The 19,903-nt window shown below is 39.7% G+C and overlaps 1 protein-coding gene across 1 annotated transcript in view; it reads right to left on the reverse strand.

The window, feature by feature from the left end:
* Positions 1–19,903, reverse strand: part of LOC144763423 (uncharacterized) — a 248,452-nt gene that overhangs the window by 36,239 nt on the left and 192,310 nt on the right. The window contains exons 15-17 of the mRNA XM_078649006.1: positions 14,767–14,856; positions 9,232–9,303; positions 5,228–5,317 (exon numbers count right to left, since the gene is read on the reverse strand). Of these exons, the coding sequence (XP_078505132.1) occupies positions 5,228–5,317; positions 9,232–9,303; positions 14,767–14,856 (252 nt within the window). The remainder of the gene's footprint in view (positions 1–5,227; positions 5,318–9,231; positions 9,304–14,766; positions 14,857–19,903) is intronic.

The following is a 19,903-nucleotide window of genomic DNA, read 5'->3' on the forward strand; positions in this document are numbered from 1 at the left end:
CCTCTATAGGACTTATATAGAGGGTTCTGCTGCTGCTGCTGTTGCTGTTGGCCTTGCTTGAAGGGACGAAAAGAAGATCTACCAAATCCTCTGAATTTTCTAGTCGTCGACCCTCTCATCTGGAGACCCAAAGATCTTGCGGTGGCACGGCTGTCCTTAAACCTTTCCAAGGCTACATCAGCCTTTTTACCAAAAAGGCCAGTTCCTTCAAAAGGTAAGTCCAGCAATGTAGACTGCACATCCGCAGAGAAATCCGATGACTTTAACCATGCGGCCCTCCTGGTTGCAATAGAGGAACCCATAATTCTGGCAACAGAATCCACAGTGTCCATGCCGCTCTGAATGACCATGCGCGCAGCAGCTTGAGTGTCAGAGATCACCTCATTAAAGTTCTTCCTATCCTCCTCAGGAAGTTTAGGTGACAATTGCTTCACTGAGTCCATTAGTGCATGCACATACCTTCCTAAAAGGCAAGTAGCATTTGTTGACTTAAGAGCCATGCTTCCAGAAGAGAAAGTTTTCTTCGCAGACTGATCTAATTTCTTTGATTCTTTGTCTGCTGGCACTTGAGGGAAAGAGCCTGCAGCCCTATTAGAGCAAGCCTGTACCACAAGACTTTCTGGAGATGGATGTGAAGAAAGGAATGCAGGGTCATCAGGAGCCACCCTATAGCGTCTTGCAACAGCTCTCGAAACTGCAGGAGCAGATAATGGCCTCTTCCAAATCTCTTTTATTGGATCCGTCAAGGCATCAGTAAATGGCAGTGTAGGTTCAACAATTGAAGAGGGAGAGTGCAAGACTTCAGTGAGTATGTTGGGCTTGTACTCAACTGTGGGCAGCTTCAAGTTAAGAAGATCAGCAGCCTTCCTAATAACCACGTGGTAGGGTGCCACATCCCTAGACGGAGCATCAGAAGTCGAAGGGAGACCCCACTCAGGAGAGAGTTCCAGACCACTAGCATCCCGAAGATCATCAAAGTCATCATCATGATCAGGAAGCTCGCCTTCCTCCACATCTGAACTTTCATCATCCCTTTGTTCGAGAAGACGCTGAGCTCTTCGTCTCGACCACTCCAATCGAATCGAAGTCGACGGATTCGGTAACGACTCCGACGGAGCCGGTTCCGACGTCGATCGAGGAGCCGGAGCTGCAGGACGAGATTCATGGGCAGGTGTGGTACCTAGATCACGACTACGAGGTCGATCCGGTGTCGGCGAAGCCGCATGCGGAGTCAAAGACCTCGGTGGAGCCGTACCGAGCCAAGGTGGAAGAGGCGCCGGCATAAATGGAGCCGGGGCGTACGACTGGGGAATGCCCAAATTGTACGATAATGGACCCATGGGACCAACAGGCACTCCAGTGGGGTACATCGCCCTGGAATACACTCCAAACATCGCATTGAGAAAATGCGATGGATCCTGACCAGGACCAGGAAAGGGAGGGTACGGACCTACCGGATGTTCCAACGGAGGTCGTTCCGACACATTCTCACTCTGACCTTCTGGGTCTACAGGAATCTCCATTGGAGTCGGAGCCTGAGGAATCACCTCTTCTTCCTCTTCATGTTCCGAAGGATGCGAGGATACCGGATCCGGTTCCGGTTCCGGAGCCGGAGAACCTTCGATTGACAAGGCAGGCGAAGGAGAGACAAAGTCCTTACGGTGTTTGTGAGACTTTTTCTTCGAGTCAGAGGATTCCTTCCCCGAATGATGCCTTGAACTGTGCTTCCTCCTCTTATGCTTTCTCCTCGAGGAGCTCGAAGCGTGACCTGAAGCCGACTTAGATCTAGACCTAGATCTTTCTCTGGATCTTGACTTCGCTTTAGATCTCGACTCCTCTCCAGATCTCGAACCCGCTCTGGATCTCGACGCCGATCTCGACTTCGATCGTGACCTTTGCTTCGACTTCGATCGCCTCGACGTCGATCTCGAATATCTTCCAGTATCCTGTTTTACCTTCGCTAAAAGTAGTTTAGCTTCACGCTCCCGAAGCGCCTTTGGGTTCATTTTAAAACAGGAACTGCAGTTTTTAACGTCGTGATCCGAACCAAGACACCACAAACAATCCTTATGTGGGTCAGTGATAGACATCATGCGGGCACAAGACCTACATTGCTTAAAGCCTGTTTTCCTCGACGACATCTTCGGTAAAGAATTAAGTCGTAAAAGAGAAACAGTGACAATTAAATAACAGCTAGATACTAAGTATCGCAGAAGATCCCGAAAACCGTTAGCGTCGAAGACGCGGAAAAAAGGGAACTGACGTCATCACGCCGGCGTGGGCCTGATATGGGGTCGGTGACGTCAGACGGAGTCGCGCGCGATGCCGTGCTGCTGTGACGTCACCCACGTCGGCGTACTACGAAGAAAATTTCTGAACGTTGCTGACGCAAGGGGGATATTCACAAGGTGAGGAATCCACACGGCAGATGTATCTATCAGAAAGAAAAGGCATGCCCACTGGGGCATAGGTCCCCCAGTTTGGTGATGGAAGATTTTCCCAAGGTGCGCTGCACCAGTTTCTCTCCCGTGATTGGTAACCAGAGGGCATTGGGAAGCAGCAGTGCCAAGGAATAAATTGTAGATGTGCCAGTGATCCGCTTCAGTTTCTCCCACCCACACGCCCATCTTGTGGTGAAAACCATTTGTATGTCATTGGGGTCTCTGGGTATCCCCTTGGGCAGCACCGTTAAAAGCATGTCCGGCAGTACCAGATCTGCCTCAGGGCGGAGATACGGGATCCTAGCGTCGGGATGGAACCAGGCTAAGGCGTAACTACATTGGGCCACAAATTAAAAAACAACCATAATCCGGCACCCCGACACCCCCTCTCTCATACGGAAGGACCAAGATCTGCCAGTGTGCCTGGGGATGTTTACCTCCCCAGAACAATTTTATAAGATGTGAACGCAATGTAACAAAGAAACTGTTAGGGAGTGGAATGGGGATGTTGTTAAACAGATATAAAAATTTAGGAAGCACAATCATTTTGATGAGAGCCACTATGCCAGCCATCGAGAGCGGTAATCGTAACCATCGCTCCACCTGTGTCTCCAGGGCGTTGATGGCTTGGACATAATTTAGGCGGATAATGTGAACCATGTCCAGGTGAATATGAATGCCCAGGTATTTAACGGAGTCTGTGCACCACTCAAGGGGGAATTCATAGTTCCATCGCAATGTGCTAGGGGTTAAAGGGAAAATAACTGACTTATGCTAGTTGATACTCAACACGAAAAAGGAGGAGAGGGTCAAAATATTTAGACTCTACCACCCCAGACCCCCAAGGACCTCAAATGTACACACAAGGGGGGTGTATAGAGTTAGGAAAAAAGACCAAAACCAAATTCCCATAAGGCAAATTTCTCAATTTGGAAAAACTGCCCTCACTCACATACCGAAGTATGTGACATGCTTCATCATCGGGCCTGCTTACAATACGCCCTGGTGTATCCACACTCAAGGCGGAGCATAAGGGAGGGGGAAAAAAACAATAATATCCACTTGACAAGACGTACAATCAGATAAGTTCAACACATACAACACATAACATAAATGTGGTGTGAGCCGTGCAAACACCCAGTGACAGAAACTGATAGTGCGACTAATGGTGCAGTACAAAGGAAGTGATAAAAACTGATTACGGGTGCCAACCAAAAACGTCTCTTTATTACACGTCCCTTGGTACCCCTACCAGGATTAAAAGTCAAAAAGAGGATGGGAAATGCCTTGATGAGATAGTAAGGTATCTCAAGACTTCCCTCCTACCGCTGCTTGAGTCAACATGTTTCGACCGCTTGAAATGTGCCTCTATGGGTCACCTCGGTCTTCTTCAGGACTGTCGCAATCAGTGCCACTCCCGGTCCTTCCGTAATTCGGTCGATGGACCCCAAGATTAGAGTAGGTCTGTTCAGATCCGTACCCTATGAAAGTTATGTGTGGAGACTGATCCCAGTCTTGCGGGAATACATTCACGAGTTTATGAAATCCATAAACCCGAACGGGTGTCCGGCAGGAGGGTCCCCAGAGAACACAACTGTTCCGAAGGTGCACCCGTCCTGTATGTCTGCAATCCGTGACACCGCGCAGACGGCAGACGGGTGCCATTTACAGACTTTCTTAACTAGAAATTAGTTCCTTATCCTCATCATTATCTTTCTAAATCAGCTGTTTGAACAACAGCGAGCTCTTACTATACAACCCGGACTATCTATCCCTCCATCTGGAGTGTCCTTTATACCCGTCCAATACCCTTTCTCCAGCATCTTTGGATCCTGGAAGAGTGAGAACGACCACCATTGCCCACCTACAAGTCTTGGGCACTGTCGGGTCGGAATTATCACCTACAGAGCGACTTCCGCAATGACACTCTTTGTATTTCTAGCCCTGAGGAGTCGCGGGGAACTGTCCCCTGTGTGACGAAACACGTGTCGGCTGGTTTCTTTCAAGCATTAAAGACACTACTGTGAATCAACCTACTCCAAGGACAAGATTTGTTATCATTTTGTGTTATTTGAAATTATTTGTTTGATAGGCTTTGTGTCCTTTGCTTTCTATGTCCACTTTGACAAAACTATTGTATATACAAGAGTGTGCATAGGTGATTTGTCTTGTAGTTCGTACAGTGGTGGCTTAGGCTATCACTGAAATTGGGGGGTTATAGGGCTTATCCCCTCCACCTCTTTGCACTTCACATCTCACTTGAACGGACACATACCAAGTGCTAACTATTAGCTGTGCTCCCTTTCTCTACCTGACTAAAAACCCTTCGTCTAGATCCTTTTGCTATGTCTCTTTGCCCGGCTTAGAGGATATGTTTTTTCACAAGAGATTCTTATATATTTATTTTGAGATAAAATTGTTAAATCAACTTGTTTTTTAATTTCTGAAGAGCAAGCATCTCGCCTCTCTTCTGCATAATCATAGCAAAGATGTGAATGGCTATCCTGCTACAGGATGTTTCGCTCATCAAAGTATTTCATTATTTTTGCATATCTCCAAATTGTAGTGGCAGCAGTTTACTTTGTTAATGTTTAGCTTGAAGATATTTCATCATACCGGAGCTCAGCATCCGGAACTGCATAATCTAAATTGGACGATTTTCCTTCAGATTTCAGCTTTAAATGTGTCTTACACAAATAACATGTAACAGAAATACCTCCATGTAGCATAAAGGAAACACTAAAATGTATGATTAATCCCTCTAAGTGACATCCAATTTTACTTACCGAGTCTCCCTCAGCATTGTACAGCACGACACTGAACATCACAGAGCTGCTCCCCGGTGTAATTCTGTCTTGAAATGGCCAGACTGATAGCTGTAAATACACGAAAATAGAGCTAGGCACAACCCAGTAAAAGGCCCACCTTCATTAACCATTATCTCTGCCCACCACAAATGATCCCTCTCTTATCACTAGACCACACTTCCCAAATCACTCATCTTAAGTAAGGAATGGCTACATAATCATCAAAGTAGTCTTTGACATCATGTGGAATAGCAGACGAAATAGCATTTACCTGGAATGCTATTGGCATCAGTACTCTTTATAGATCCACTCACTTTGAATAGATCTTAATATTAGAAGAGAATCCCATACCATCTAGATATAACACACCAATGTTAACATTTGCACTTCATAGCAGTACCTTCAAGTGAGATGTTACTAAAGCTACAAGTTGCAAAACATGCAGAAGGCACAAGGTGATCACTTTACAGTCATATCTTTAGTTCTGCAACATTCAGAGGCACCCTCTTTCCCGTGCACACTGGCATGTATCAGAACCCCAGTACAATTACTGTTATTCTTAAGGATTCTTAATGGAGCATTCAGTATGCATTAGATGGAGAAGCCATTAAAGTCAGATCAAATAGACCAATATGTCTATATGGAGAAAGTAATCTGGTATTTCTCCTGGCTGAATTTTTCTTTTGACCCATGAGATCAACCAATCCACGAGGTAGATTCAAGTATTTTGGTACATGCCACGTATCATTCAGAGAGATGCAAGGCATGCTGGAGGGAATGAAGGGTTTTGCTTTTTTCTTTATGGTTTAGTGGACCAATTTTTGTCAGCTGTTTACAAGACACTAATCTACAGAATAGGTGAGCAATTTAAATGTGGTGTTCAACAAAGCAAGAACCTTCAGAGGACCGTTGTACTTTCTATGTCAGTAGGGAGATGCTACATTGTTGGAGAAAGACGCCCACGACTGGACAGTACATATGGCTTTTTAGTTAAACAAAATGATTTCCACTTGTTTTCCATGTGGATTTCATTGTACTTTAATGTATGCATGTGTGTGAGTGTGTATGCTTGTGTATGAATATGTGTTTTTATTTTTTGCACATTAATTCTGCTTATTTACATTTGCCTTTTTTGGGGTTCTTTTTAGGTAGATGAAAGAAACATGCAGCCTGAACAGCAAATGGTTAACAAATTGTTTCTACCGCTAGCCTTTAGAGCATGGGGGAAAAAATCAATCTATCAAAGGCACCAGTGTTGATGATTCTTGGCAACATGTTACTTCCATTAGAGGATTCACATTGCCCACCCATGGTAATATGCTGTCTCTCCCATAATAATAATATTTCTTGCCAACTTGTGGTCAGACATGGTATAATGCCTTCCCCAAGTAACGTGAGGGCCCTGGGACAATAAATCCTGGCATGTTTTGGGCATCTGTGATCTCTGGCATTACGACAGTCCTTAGAGAATGCTGGGTATTCTTGACATATTGAAAAGTGCCATGGTCTGATGGGTCTGCCATCGAAAATGAAACCAGAATGTGACTGAGAGGGATTGACTAAACATGTTTTTTAGGATATTCTTAAATATTGCTATTTTATGTTTGATAACATGTCTATTATGTAGATGCTAAAGGTAGGACTAGGACTTTCTGGAAATTGCCATGTTGTCAGAGTATCCTAGAGGGCATGGATATTACCAGGACAAGGTATACAACGTTTACAACGCGCGCGTTACAACGAAGTACCATTACCACGCGGTTATAACAACGAAAGTTGTTACAACGAATTGCGCTGGGGGGCGCTCAAGGATAAAAAATCATTTAATTTACTATCCCAACACCTTCCCTACTATCCACGGGGACTGGTGTTGCAATAGTAAATTATATTTTTTAAATTTGCGCCCCCCCAACGCAAGTCGTTGTAACGACTTGCGTTGTTACAACCGCGTGGTAATGGTACGCGTTGTAACAGTGTGCGTGCTAACGTCATACATCCCCAGGACAAACATAGCATCCCATTGTCCCCTTATATGTGGTGTCACTAGGGACAGGAATGTTTAAAACAGCCAACATGAAATTCAAGGCACAACAGAAATCTTAGAAGCTTTTCATATCCAATGCAAATTTCTATTGTTTGGGGCACTGCTGAAGGTGATATGAAAATATCTATGTTGTTGAACAAACAAGCAATCATACCAAATATTATGTTTCAGGTAAAAAGTACTGTAAGGTCACTGGAAAAAATGTTGTTTGAAAAATGTGTCCCAAGATAAGTAAGTATGAATAGCAATGAGTGACTTTTGGTCAAGACAATATTAGAAAGACAATGAAGACATGAATGTTAGGTGTCATGCTAAATAACTACACTAGAGCCCATTTCTTCATTGCTAGCATAGGAGGACAAGGGAAACATCCAAGACATGGTTCCAACTCAATTACTAGCCTCCCCTCTCACCTACCATTTCTCTCCCAGGAGCATGATGTATAAGTGTAACCATTTGGATGATCCCATGTACCATTACACCAGTGGCAGGCCAAATGGGTGGCTGCGAAGGATTCCAAAAAAGTCATTAGGCAAAAAGACTTCAGACGCTGACTGCACTAAACATTATTATAACCCCTCTCCTCTCAGATCAATCTACAGACCTCAGACCCCAATCTTGGATAAGTAGAAAGATAATCACAGGACTTTAGAAAAGCGAATTGTGTTTACATATATATACACGCACACACACAAATCTATAGCACACAATGCAGTCACCATTATGTAGTTATGGTTTAGCCAAATGCTAAATTGAAAAGGCTTTTTCAGATCTCACTACGACCTTAAACCCTCCCCAAAATGTTTGCAAGATACGGTCCACCTTGCCGAACTGTGTACATACAGTGGGAAAAAAGTTAAGAGGAGAGTTGAAAAACGTAAATATTCGAAATCCAATAAATGTCATTGTTAGCTGACCCTTTGAGAGAACAGCTTGAACAATCCCTTACTCGTACAAGTATTCGTTATTTAGCATAATCAAGCATTACTTTTTATTTCACTGCAGGCAACTAAACAGTATAATGCAATATTCTACTTACTATTACAAATAAACATTTGTCTGTTTGAAATCCATCTTTTTCAAGTTAATTACCCCAAGTAAATATGTAAAATAAAAAATACATAAAAGGTAACATGTAATATGGTCCGATACGCTATAGAGGTGTTCTGGTGATGTCATATGCTAAGAAGGGTGGAGGGGAAGTGCTCTGCAAACATCAAACAATAGTTTTAATCTGAAATAGGATTACCACTCCCCATTGGCCTGACAACTATGGTGTCCCTGTTATGTCAAAAGTTCAGCCACTATATACAGAAAACTGCAAAATATTATGAGGCGACTGCAGGGCAAAAAGGTTCTACTTTTATTTTGTAATGGATTGTAAACAGTAGAACTGTCAGATGAGGTCTTAGGCACTTGTAAATGGGGATGTGGGTATGCACATTCTGCAGATCTATCAAGTAAAAATAAATATAATCTGTGTATCAATGTCAGAAAGTTGTATGCTCAACTTGAAAAGTGGTTATGATTTGATAAATATGTTTACCGTGCGTAGGTGCAGAAAAGGGATGTGACGGGAGTATGGGATAGTCTGGAGGAGTTAAAGAAAAGATGAGAGGCGGACTGTCTTGCATATTGTGCATTGTAAATATTCATTTATGTAAAGAATTGATTGGTTGCCTTTATTAATCCTTGCAAAAACAGCATTCATTTACCTTTGATAAACCTTTAGAAAATGTTATTTCAAAAGCCATAGAGCATTAAGATTTGGATGCTGTAAAGAAGAGATTGTACAGTGTTGCTTTAGACAGGGGGAGAGGGCAAGGTATGAGATTTGCTTTGTAGACCATCCACCATTGGAGAAGCCAACTAGATAAAATGTACTGGGACACAAAAGTACTCAAAAACATGGTAGACTTTAAAATCCTGTCTCACTTACCCTTTCACCACAGTAAAGTAGCAATCTGTTGTCCTGCCTCATCATTGCCTCTGTGGTGGGCCAGCGTGGCTGCTGAAGTGGTAAACAATGGCATGAGACAGAACGTACTCCAAAGCCCACTTCCATTATCCACACAACACCATGTCCATAATAACAAACCCTCATCCAAGTGTTTAGCAGCACCTGCGATTTTTTTTAATACTTTATTTACCGTTTTATTACAATTCTGCATTGCAAACTCGAGTGCTCACAGTCAATTGGATCTCGCTATTACGTAATATTCAAGACTCGCTGGATAGATGGTCCAGAATGCAATATACTTTGATTGGTAGAAGTAACATTATTAAGATGAATGTTTTACCTAAGGTGTTGTATCTATTTCGAGCAGTTCCGCTGGAAATATCTGTGGCACAATTGCAGCACCTGCAGTCTATTTGCTCTAAGTTTCTCTGGGCCCCGGGTAAACCAAGACAAGCAATGAGATTCATGACTCTACCTATTGATCGGGGGGGGCTTGCTATTCCGGATTTTGCCTTTTACTTTTATGCTTGTTTTTTAAAAATAAATGCGTATTTTATTAACTGGAGAAATGTTAGTAATAGGGCGGAAGCCCCGTCTATTTTCCAGATTCTGTTGGGTCCTGTGGCACGTCAATGCTTTTTTAAACAAATTGACGGCAGTTATTACAAGCGCACAAGGTTTAAGGTACTTATATCAGCTTTTAATGTCTGGAGAAGAATACGAAAGCTTTGCTCAGTTGAGAACATTTCCCGGTATACTCCAACAAATGATGTAAATATTCTTCCACGATCTTCTGGGATACTACTGCTGCTGGCTGGAGGGGAAAGGCTGTTGTTCAACTGGGGGATTTTTTTTGCAATGATGGCATGCTGATGTCTTATGAAGCATTATCACGACAGCATAATTTGCCCAAAAATCTATTTTTTAAGTTTCTACAATTAAGAGATTTTACTTTTCGGAAAAAACTTAGATGGATTCTAGTTTAGTAGTCACTGCTGTCCAACGACAGGTTAAAATTGGGGTGTTGTATCAACTATTGTTATCCTGTAGAAAGGATGATCTAGATAAACACAGTGTTAAATGGGCCGCGGTCCTGGGCACGGGGAATTTGAGCTTAAAGGATGCTAGTATTAGATCCAGGGCGACTTTGTTGTCCGCGAACCTGAAAGCTCAATGTTTTAAAACCTGCTTCAATTTATATTATACCCCTGCATGGATGTTAAAATGGGGGAATGGGCAAGATGGAAAATGCTTTCGATGCCGGGGGGATGATGCAGATATGTTTCATATTTTTTTTCCTGTGTGTGTTTGTCAAATTATATTCAACACATGGAACAGTTTCTGTCTAGAGTAATAGGAGTTCAATTTGCTATAACACCTATAATGATGTTTTTGGGTATTGGACCAGAAGTTGGTAAGGGCACTCCTTTATACAAACATAGATATCTTATTTTTATTGCAATGACTGTTGCCCGACTTTGTATTGCGGCCGAATGGCTACAGCCCGAACCTCCCTCTTTTGATCTATTGAAGGCTAAGATGTATAATTTATTTGTGTTAGAGCATAGTTTGTATTTTGTTAAGGGGGTAAAGAAACGTAAAATCGGGCTTGGAATTTGGGGGAGTTTCTCTAATTATATGTCTACCTAAATCGTTTTTGTTATTTCTGTACTGGCTCATTGAGTTGCTGTGGAAAAAATAAATAAAAAAAAGAATTAAATAAAAAACAAACTCGAGTGCTCACAGTCATTAGTACATTGGCATAAGAATACAAAGGTATATGGTCACAGAAGTCATGTTGTCAAGGCTGCTATACAATACATACATTCAGGAGGGCTCGAGGGACCCCACCATTAGCGGTGTGAAAAAGGTGAGTATGATGCGAAGAGGCATCAACCCACCCCTGTCGGAACTATGCTCTGTTCAACTTGAGAGTCGGCAGTCGGGCAGTTAGCCTGCGTGTAAGCCCTGAAAGGCCCCCAAATGTCTTTGGCCCGGGATGATAGAGTCAATGTGGTGGAGTAAAGTTCACTGTTGGTGTTGCAGAAGGCTAGGCTAAGAAGCTCTCTCTGTACTGTGGGAACTGATTTCTGGCCCCAATGTAGTGCAATTTCTCTTTTAGCGAGTAGCAAACTAAGAGCAGCGAATCTACGTGTGTGCTTAGAGAGGTTCGCTAGATAGCCCAATAATGCAATCTCGATTGTGGATATGAGGGTCAGCTTAATCATATCTCCCAGTGTTTTGTGTACTGCCTCCCAAAATGGTAGTAGTTTGGGGCATGTCCATTAAAGGTGGGCGAAGTCCGCGTAAGGGGTGTTACATTTACGTCAATTATGCGGTCTGGTAGGTTCAAGTCTATGGGATCTGGCCGTGGTAAAATACATTCTACGCAGAAATGTAAAATGCAGTAGCTTGTGCCGGCTATTCAAAGAGACTTCTATTGTTACAGTGCAACATTTAGTCCATTGGTCATCTGTGATGTGGTGATCTAAATCAGCCTCCCAGTCTTTGCGAATTTTGTCGTACTGTAAAGGGATTATTTCGGAACAGGGTTTTTACAGTTTGGATATAAGATGGATTCCATCTTGGCTTTCAATGATTGTGGACAAAGGGGTGAACAAATCTGGCTCTAGGGGAAAGCCAGGCAGAGATGACCAAAGTGCCGATCTGACTCGCCCAAGAACAAAGCGATCTATGAAGGAGGCATAATGGAAGCGGTCTTTGTCTGTAATAGAAAAGGCATGCCCACTGGGGCATAAGTCCCCCAGTTTGGTGATGGAAGATTTTGCCAAGGTGCGATGCACCAGTTTCTCTCCCGTGATTGGTAACCAGAGGGCATTGGGAAGCAGCAGTGCCAAGGAATAAAGTGTAGATGTGCCGGTGATCCGCTTCAGTTTCTCCCACGCACACGCCCATCTTGTGGTAAAATTTGTATGTCATTGGGGTCTCTGGGTATGCCCTTGGGCAGCACCGTTAAAAGCATGTCCGGCAGTACCAGATCTGCCTCAGGGCGGAGATATGGGATCCTAGCGTCGGGATGGAACCAGGCTAAGACGTAGCTACATTGGGCCACTAAATAATACAACCACCATAATCCGGCACCCCGACACCCCCTCTCTCATACGGAAGGACCAAAATCTGCCAGTGTACCCGGGGATGTTTACCTCCCCAGAACAATTTTATAAGGTGTGAACGCAATGTAACAAAGAAACTGTTAGGGAGTGGAATGGGGATGTTGTTAAACAGATATAAAAATTTAGGAAGCACAATCATTTTGATGAGAGCCACTCTGCCAGCCATCGAGAGCGGTAATCGTAACCATCGCTCCACCTGTGTCTCCAGGGCGTTGATGGCTTGGCCATAATTTAGGCGGATAATGTGAACCATGTCCAGGTGAATATGAATGCCCAGGTATTTAACGGAGTCTGTGCACCACTCAAGGGGGAATTCATAGTTCCATCGCAATGTGCTAGGGGTTAAAGGGAAAATAACTGACTTATGCCAGTTGATACTCAACACGAAAAAGGAGGAGAGGGTCAAAATATTTAGACTCTACCACCCCAGACCCCCAAGGACCTGAAATATACACACAAGGGGGGTGTATAGAGTTAGGAAAAAAGACCAAAACCAAATTCCCATAAGGCAAATTGCTCAATTTGGAAAAACTGCCCTCACTCACATACCGAAGTATGTGACATGCTTCATCATCGGGCCTGCTTACAATACGCCCTGGTGTATCTACACTCAGGGTGGAGCATAAGGGAGGGGGAAAAAAACAATAAAATCCACTTGACAAGACTTACAACCAGATAAGTTCAACACATACAACACATAACATAAATGTGGTGTGAGCCGTGCAAACACCCAGTGACAGAAACTGATAGTGTGACTAATGGTGCAGTACAAAGGAAGTGATTAAAACGGATTAAGGGTGCCAACCAAAAAAGTCTCTTTATTACACGTCCCTTGGTACCCCTACCAGGATTAAAAGTCAAAAAGAGGATGGGAAATGCCTTGATGAGATAGAAAGATATCTCAAGACTTCCCTCCTACCACTGCTTGAGTCAACCTGTTTCGACCGCTTGAAATGTGCCTCCATGGGTCACCTCGGTCTTCTTCAGGACTGTCGCAATCAGTGCCACTCCCGGTCCTCCCGTAAGTCGGTCGATTGACCCCAAGATTAGAGTAGGTCTGTTCAGATCCGTACCCTATCAAAGTTATGTGTGGAGACTGATCCCAGTCTTGCGGGAATACATTCACGAGTTTATGAAATCCATTAACCCGAACTGGTGTCCGGCAGGAGGGTCCCCAGAGAACACAACTGTTCCGAAGGTGCACCCGTCCTGTATGTCTGCAATCCGTGACACCGCGCAGACGGCAGACGGGTGCCATTTACAGACTTTCTTAACTAGAAATTAGTTCCTTATCCTCATCGTTATCTTTCTAAATCAGCTGTTTGAACAACAGCAAGCTCTTACTACACATCCCGGACTATCTATCCCTCCATCTGGAGTGTCCTTTATACCCGTCCGATACCCTTTCTCCAGCATCTTTGGATCCTGGAAGAGTGCGAACGACCACCATTGCCCACCTACAAGTCCTGGGCACTGTCAGGTCGGAATTATCACCTACAGAGCGACTTCCGCAACGACACTCTTTGTATTTCTAGCCCTGAGAAGTCGTGGGGAACTGTCCCCTGTGTGACGAAACACGTGTCGGCTGGTTTCTTTCGAACATTAAAGACACTACTGTTGAATCAACCTACTCCAAGGACAAGATTTGTTATCATTTTGTGTTATTTGAAATTATTTGTTTGATAGGCTTTGTGTCCTTTGCTTTCTATGTCCACTTTGACAAAACTATTGTATATACAAGAGTGTGCATAGGTGATTTGTCTTGTAGTTCATACAGTGGTGGCTTAGGCTATCACTGAAATTGGGGGGTTATAGGGCTTATCCCCTCCACCTCTTTGCACTTCACATCTCACTTGAACGGACACATACCAAGCACTAACTATTAGCTGTGCGCCCTTTCTCTACCTGACTAAAAACCCTTCGTCTAGATCCTTTTGCTATGACTCTTTGCCTGGCTTAGAGGATATGTTTGTTCACAAGAGATTCTTATATATTTATTTTGAGATAAAATTGTTAAATCAACTTGTTTTTTAATTTCTGAAGAGCAAGCATCTCGCCTCTCTTCTGCATACTCATAGCAACGATGTGAATGGCTATCCTGCTACAGGATGTTTCCCTCATCAAAGTATTTCATTATTTTTGCATATCTCCAAATTGTAGTGGCAGCAGTTTACTTCGTTAATGTTTAGCTTGAAGATATTTCATCATACCGGAGCTCAGCATCCGGAACTGCATAATCTAAATTGGACGATTTTCCTTCAGATTTCAGCTTTAAATGTGTCTTACACAAATAACATGTAACAGAAATACCTCCATGTAGCATAAAGGAAACACTAAAATGTATGATTAATCCCTCTAAGTGACATCCAATTTTACTTACCCAGTCTCCCTCAGCATTGTACAGCACGACACTGAACATCACAGAGCTGCTCCCCGGTGTAATTCTGTCTTGAAATGGCCAGACTGATACCTGTAAATACGCGAAAATAGAGCTAGGCACAACCCAGTACAAGGCCCACCTTCATTAACCATCATCTCTGCCCACCACAAATGATCCCTCTCTTATCACTAGACCACACTTCCCAAATCACTCATCTTAAGTAAGGAATGGCTACATAATCATCAAAGTAGTCTTTGACATCACATCATGTGGAATAGCGGGAAACAGTCATTACAACGCAACTACTAAAACGTAGTGCTATTACAACGCAACTATTACAACGCAAAATCTATTACAACGCATGTTTTTACAACGCATGCTTTTACAACGCGAATGCTGTTACAACGCATGCTTTTACATTGTAAATATATTTTTTTTAATTGATTTAATTTCTATGTAAAATTATATTATTAAATATTAATAAATATTGAAAAAATATTGGAAAAATGAATATAATTAAAAGAATTAATACTGAGGTATTTTTTTGGGAAAATATTTAAATAATAAATTAATAAATATTAATAAATGTTGGAAAAATGAATTTAATTAGAAGAATACATACTCAGGTATCTTTTAATAACATATAAATGTTTTAACTATATTTAATTATTATTTAATTATTATTTAATTTTTAATTATTAACAATATTAAAATGTAATATTTTAACTATATTTAATTACTAATTATTATTTAATTTTTAATTAATAAAGATATTTTTTTTTTTTTTTAATATTAGTAATTTAATTTATTTAAAAAAATAATACTCAAGTATTTATATTTATTTTTCTAAAATATTGTTAGAAATAATACTCGGTATTTATATTTATTTTTTTGAAATCTTTTAAGAAATAATACTCTGGTAATTATAAACTATATTTAATTACTAATTATTATTTATTTTTTAATTTTTAAAATATTAAAATGTAATGTTTAATATTAGATATTTAATTTAAATTAAAAATAAATTAATACTCAGGTATTTATATTTATTTTAATAAAATATTTTAAGAAATAATACTCTGGTAAATTTTAAAGAAGAAAATAGAGGTTTAATTTGAATGTTAATTTAATAACAATTATTATTATTTTCTGAAGGAAAATAAGGTTAATAAAAAAAAGTATAATTATTTATTATTTATTTAAAATATTTTGGATTTAAAAAAAAATGAAAGACATATTATAAGAAGCATTTTTAGAAAATTTACCATGGTTTTACATTGATTCCAATGGACGGTTTAGTCCTTCGTTTATTTCAATGACTACTCGATAGTAACCCACGGAACTGAATAGCAAGGTCGAAAAACAACAGAAGAAGGAGGGAGAAGATGGAAACAAGACTAGCATACTGGTAAGTGATAAAAAACATAATTTATAGCAGTGAAAACTTTATTTTCAAACTAAGTATAATAAAATATAAAAGTAGAAAGACCATGACGTTATTGTTTTAGTTTGCTTTATTTTATTAAAAAAATGTAAAACATAAATATACATTTTTAATAACATTCTCCATATTTTTGTAACATTTTATGTTTAGAAATAAAAAAAAAATTAAATAATAACTTAGGAAAAATAAATGTTTAACAAATAGTCCTTTTTTTATCTTGGTAGATTTTGATCACGTCGTTACGTTAACGTCGACGTTAGCGGCCATCTTGGATTGCATCGATTGCTGGAAGCAGCTGGAAGCTGATCTGCGCTCAGGTAGGAAACTTAAATAACTTTATTTAAAGTAAAAAAAAAGAAAATAAGGTATATATATTGTAATGAAAGGATAAGGAGAGGTTGCGGATGTAAAAAAAAGTTGTTTAGTGTTTGTTTTCAGCATGTCGCCGACCTTTTCACTTGTATATGCCTACGTCGGGTTATGTTACGATTAAAGTAATGGGTAAAGATGGGAAAATAATTAACTATATAATTATTAGAAAACATTTTGAACTTTTGATGTTTGGTGTTGAGATAGAAATGTATTGCGATTGAAGTTTTGTAGAAGAGAAATGGGATAGATTTGTTATTTTGGGAAAATGATTGCTTTTGGCTTGGTTGGTAATAAATTAAACTGTTTTTTTTAATTGAAAGAGGAAAAAAAGAAGGGAGATGCATTTTGATTAAATTGTTGTACTTTTCGTTTTTGAGGTTTGATTGGTTGCATTGGTTTAATATTTAATAGGCCATGAATTTAAAGGAATTATTTTGTTTTTTTTTTTGTTGCAAAAACTGGAATGAGATTCATTATGATTTAGTTAGCAAGAAAAAATCCAGTTAGGATGTGATGTTACATAACCGAAAAAATTAATTTACAGGTTGGCAACGTCACATTTGCTGCAAGGGATTTTTGGAGAAAAAAAAAGAATGCAAAAGGATTCGGGCAACGAAGACGGATTTGTTTTCCAGAACGTAATTTTTCTGTTTGAAAAAGTACAGAAAAAAGTAAAAAAATTGAAAAAAATAAGTTATGAATATGGATGTATTTTATGGCACTGACATTATTTTTTTACTTGTAAAGAAGAATGCATTACTCAGGAAATGCATTAAATTATCGATTTAAAAATAAAAAAATGAAAAAAAATCGATTTGATAAACAGTAAATGAAAAATATTCTGATAATTTTTGCAGATTTTTTTGAGGTATAAATTTAAGAGATTACAACATTGTTCCATTTTTTCACAATTTTAAAAAATATGCCAAATTCTTTAAAAAAAATCTTTATCAAAAAACCAGTTTTTTTTTTAAACCAAATTTCAAGCAAGCATAACTTTGGAAAAAATAAGTGGTGAGGAAGGAAAGGATATTTTTTAAAGAAGTTCAAAATGTTTTCTAAAATAAATATATTCCATTTTAAATGCAATGGATCAAAAAATTTTAGTTAAAAAAAAAAGAAGGAGAAGAGTAACTTATCTTTGGATTGTAAGGGTTATTTTTTAGGAAAAAAAATACTTATGGATCTGTATACATTGGAAAATGGTGGAACAGAAAAAAGAGAAGACTTCTTAAGGTAAGGGAACCCGACGAAAATTATATTTGAAAATGTTTTTAAAAAATGCCAATTGAATTAAATGTGAAAAAAATAATTTAAAGCAAAAGCAGGAAAGTAAGTTTGTGAGAATTGATTAGAAATGTAATATGTTAGCAACATTTTCAAGGTAGTCTAATGCCACACTTAACGAATATTGTTGAAGTACTGCCAATAGTCTCTCGGACATCTCCTTTGCTTGTTTAGAAGGTCGTGGATTTAGGCTACCTGTCAATGCTTGTGCAAGCCTCATTTCTTGAAAACTTTGCTCCTTCTTCAAAGTTTTCACAAAAGAGTAGAAATTTGGATGATGTTTCCCAATTGTATGACTGAAGGAGTTGTGCCATCCCCCATTGTTTGTTTTAGCACCTCCTTCCAAGCAGGTTGAGTAGCAGTTCCACCACTCCACATGGAAACGTGGCTTCCTCCTGTGACCCGATCTGCTTAGATGCCCAATCCATGTGTCCTCAAAGTAATTTAACAAGGGTGCCAATTTTTCTTCATTTTCGACATAATATTCTGATTCAGAAATTGCAGTGTAGTACTCGTCTACACTTTCAGGAGGTACAAAACAAAGTGCTGTTAATTTTTTTAATTCAAATTGTAGTTTGCTATCTGAGCAGTAATCTGAAACTAGGGATGTTTTTTGTAATTTACGCCAATATGCCTGGGAATAATGAAAAAAACATCCCTGAATTTGGGTATCCACGTACATTTTGTTGATCACATTGATCATAGTCAATTCGAAATCTATAATGATTTTCCTAGGACTTTTTCCGGATGTTTTATCTTTAATCACTGACAAAAATTCAGTGTAGGTTGCAGATTGCTTATCTGGTAGCAAACTATACACTAAGGGAACTGCATTTTTGTTAATCTGTGCATGAATGCTGTAAATTTGGGTGAAAGGATGGGGTGTACATTTAAACGTTCCATCCATCATCCAAATTTCAGTATTTTCTAACTTAAAAAGGTTGCGGGGAGTGCTAAAAATTAGAATACGTTTAAGAGGGTTTTGGTTGTCATAGAGTAAGAAAGGTTCATTAGAGAAAGATAGAGTAAGTTCATGAGGAATATTTATGTCTGCAAAAGTTTGAGGGGTAACTGTGTGAGTGTTACTTGCCTGCTTTTTACGTTGAATAATTCTACGCAAATTGGGTATAATAGGCATATTACAAGCAATATGACCAGGGACATGCTGTGCAACCTGTCTTAAAATTGTACCAGGAGTTTTATTGGAGGTGGATGCAATATCTTTCATTTCATTTATTTTTTCACGTATTTCTATCTCCATTGCAGAGGCAGAGTGGTTATGTTCAGTTGTTTTTATTATGTTGTCACCAACAGTAACCGCTCTGCCGCTGCAACGGGAAGAGTAATATTGCACACACCTTCAATGTCTCCTTGGTTCACTTATCCTTTCATTACAATATATATATCCACAATGTTGGAGAAGTCTGTTTCCTTTCCTGGATTTAATGTAAGAGGCTGTGGCCTGGCTTGACATTATCTGTTGAAAAAATGTAAAGGGAAAAAAAATATTATTTGTTTCTATGTCTATGTTTTATCTTTTAGAAATGTATAATTATTTTCTTATTTATACAAGTTTATGGAGTTAGAATAGTAAGTGGCACCTCTACACTATCCAGCACTTACCCTACTGATGCACTTTCCTGGAGTTAGAATAGTAAGTGGCACCCCTACCCTATCCAGCACTTACCCTACTGATGCACTTTCCTGGAGTTAGAATACTCAGTGGCACTTCAACACTATCCAGCACTTACCTTATTGATAATGACAATTTTTTTATATGTTTCTGTTTGGCTTTCTTTGTCGACTGGTATTTCCAGTTTTTGTTCTTGATTGGAGGGCTTCAGAAGATAAATTTGAGTATCTAAAATGTATTCAAAACATTTCATGAAAATCTGATTTCTATTGTTTGTGATCTAGTGATAACTGACAAGTTTTAAATGATAAACAATTGTTATCTTCAAAACATCACTTACTTTATTAGTGGTCCATTTTTATTGTGTAGGAATTCTAATTAATTTACCAAATTAAACTCTA

This window comes from Lissotriton helveticus, chromosome 6, assembly GCF_964261635.1.
Source record: "Lissotriton helveticus chromosome 6, aLisHel1.1, whole genome shotgun sequence".
Lineage (NCBI taxonomy): Eukaryota > Metazoa > Chordata > Amphibia > Caudata > Salamandridae > Lissotriton > Lissotriton helveticus.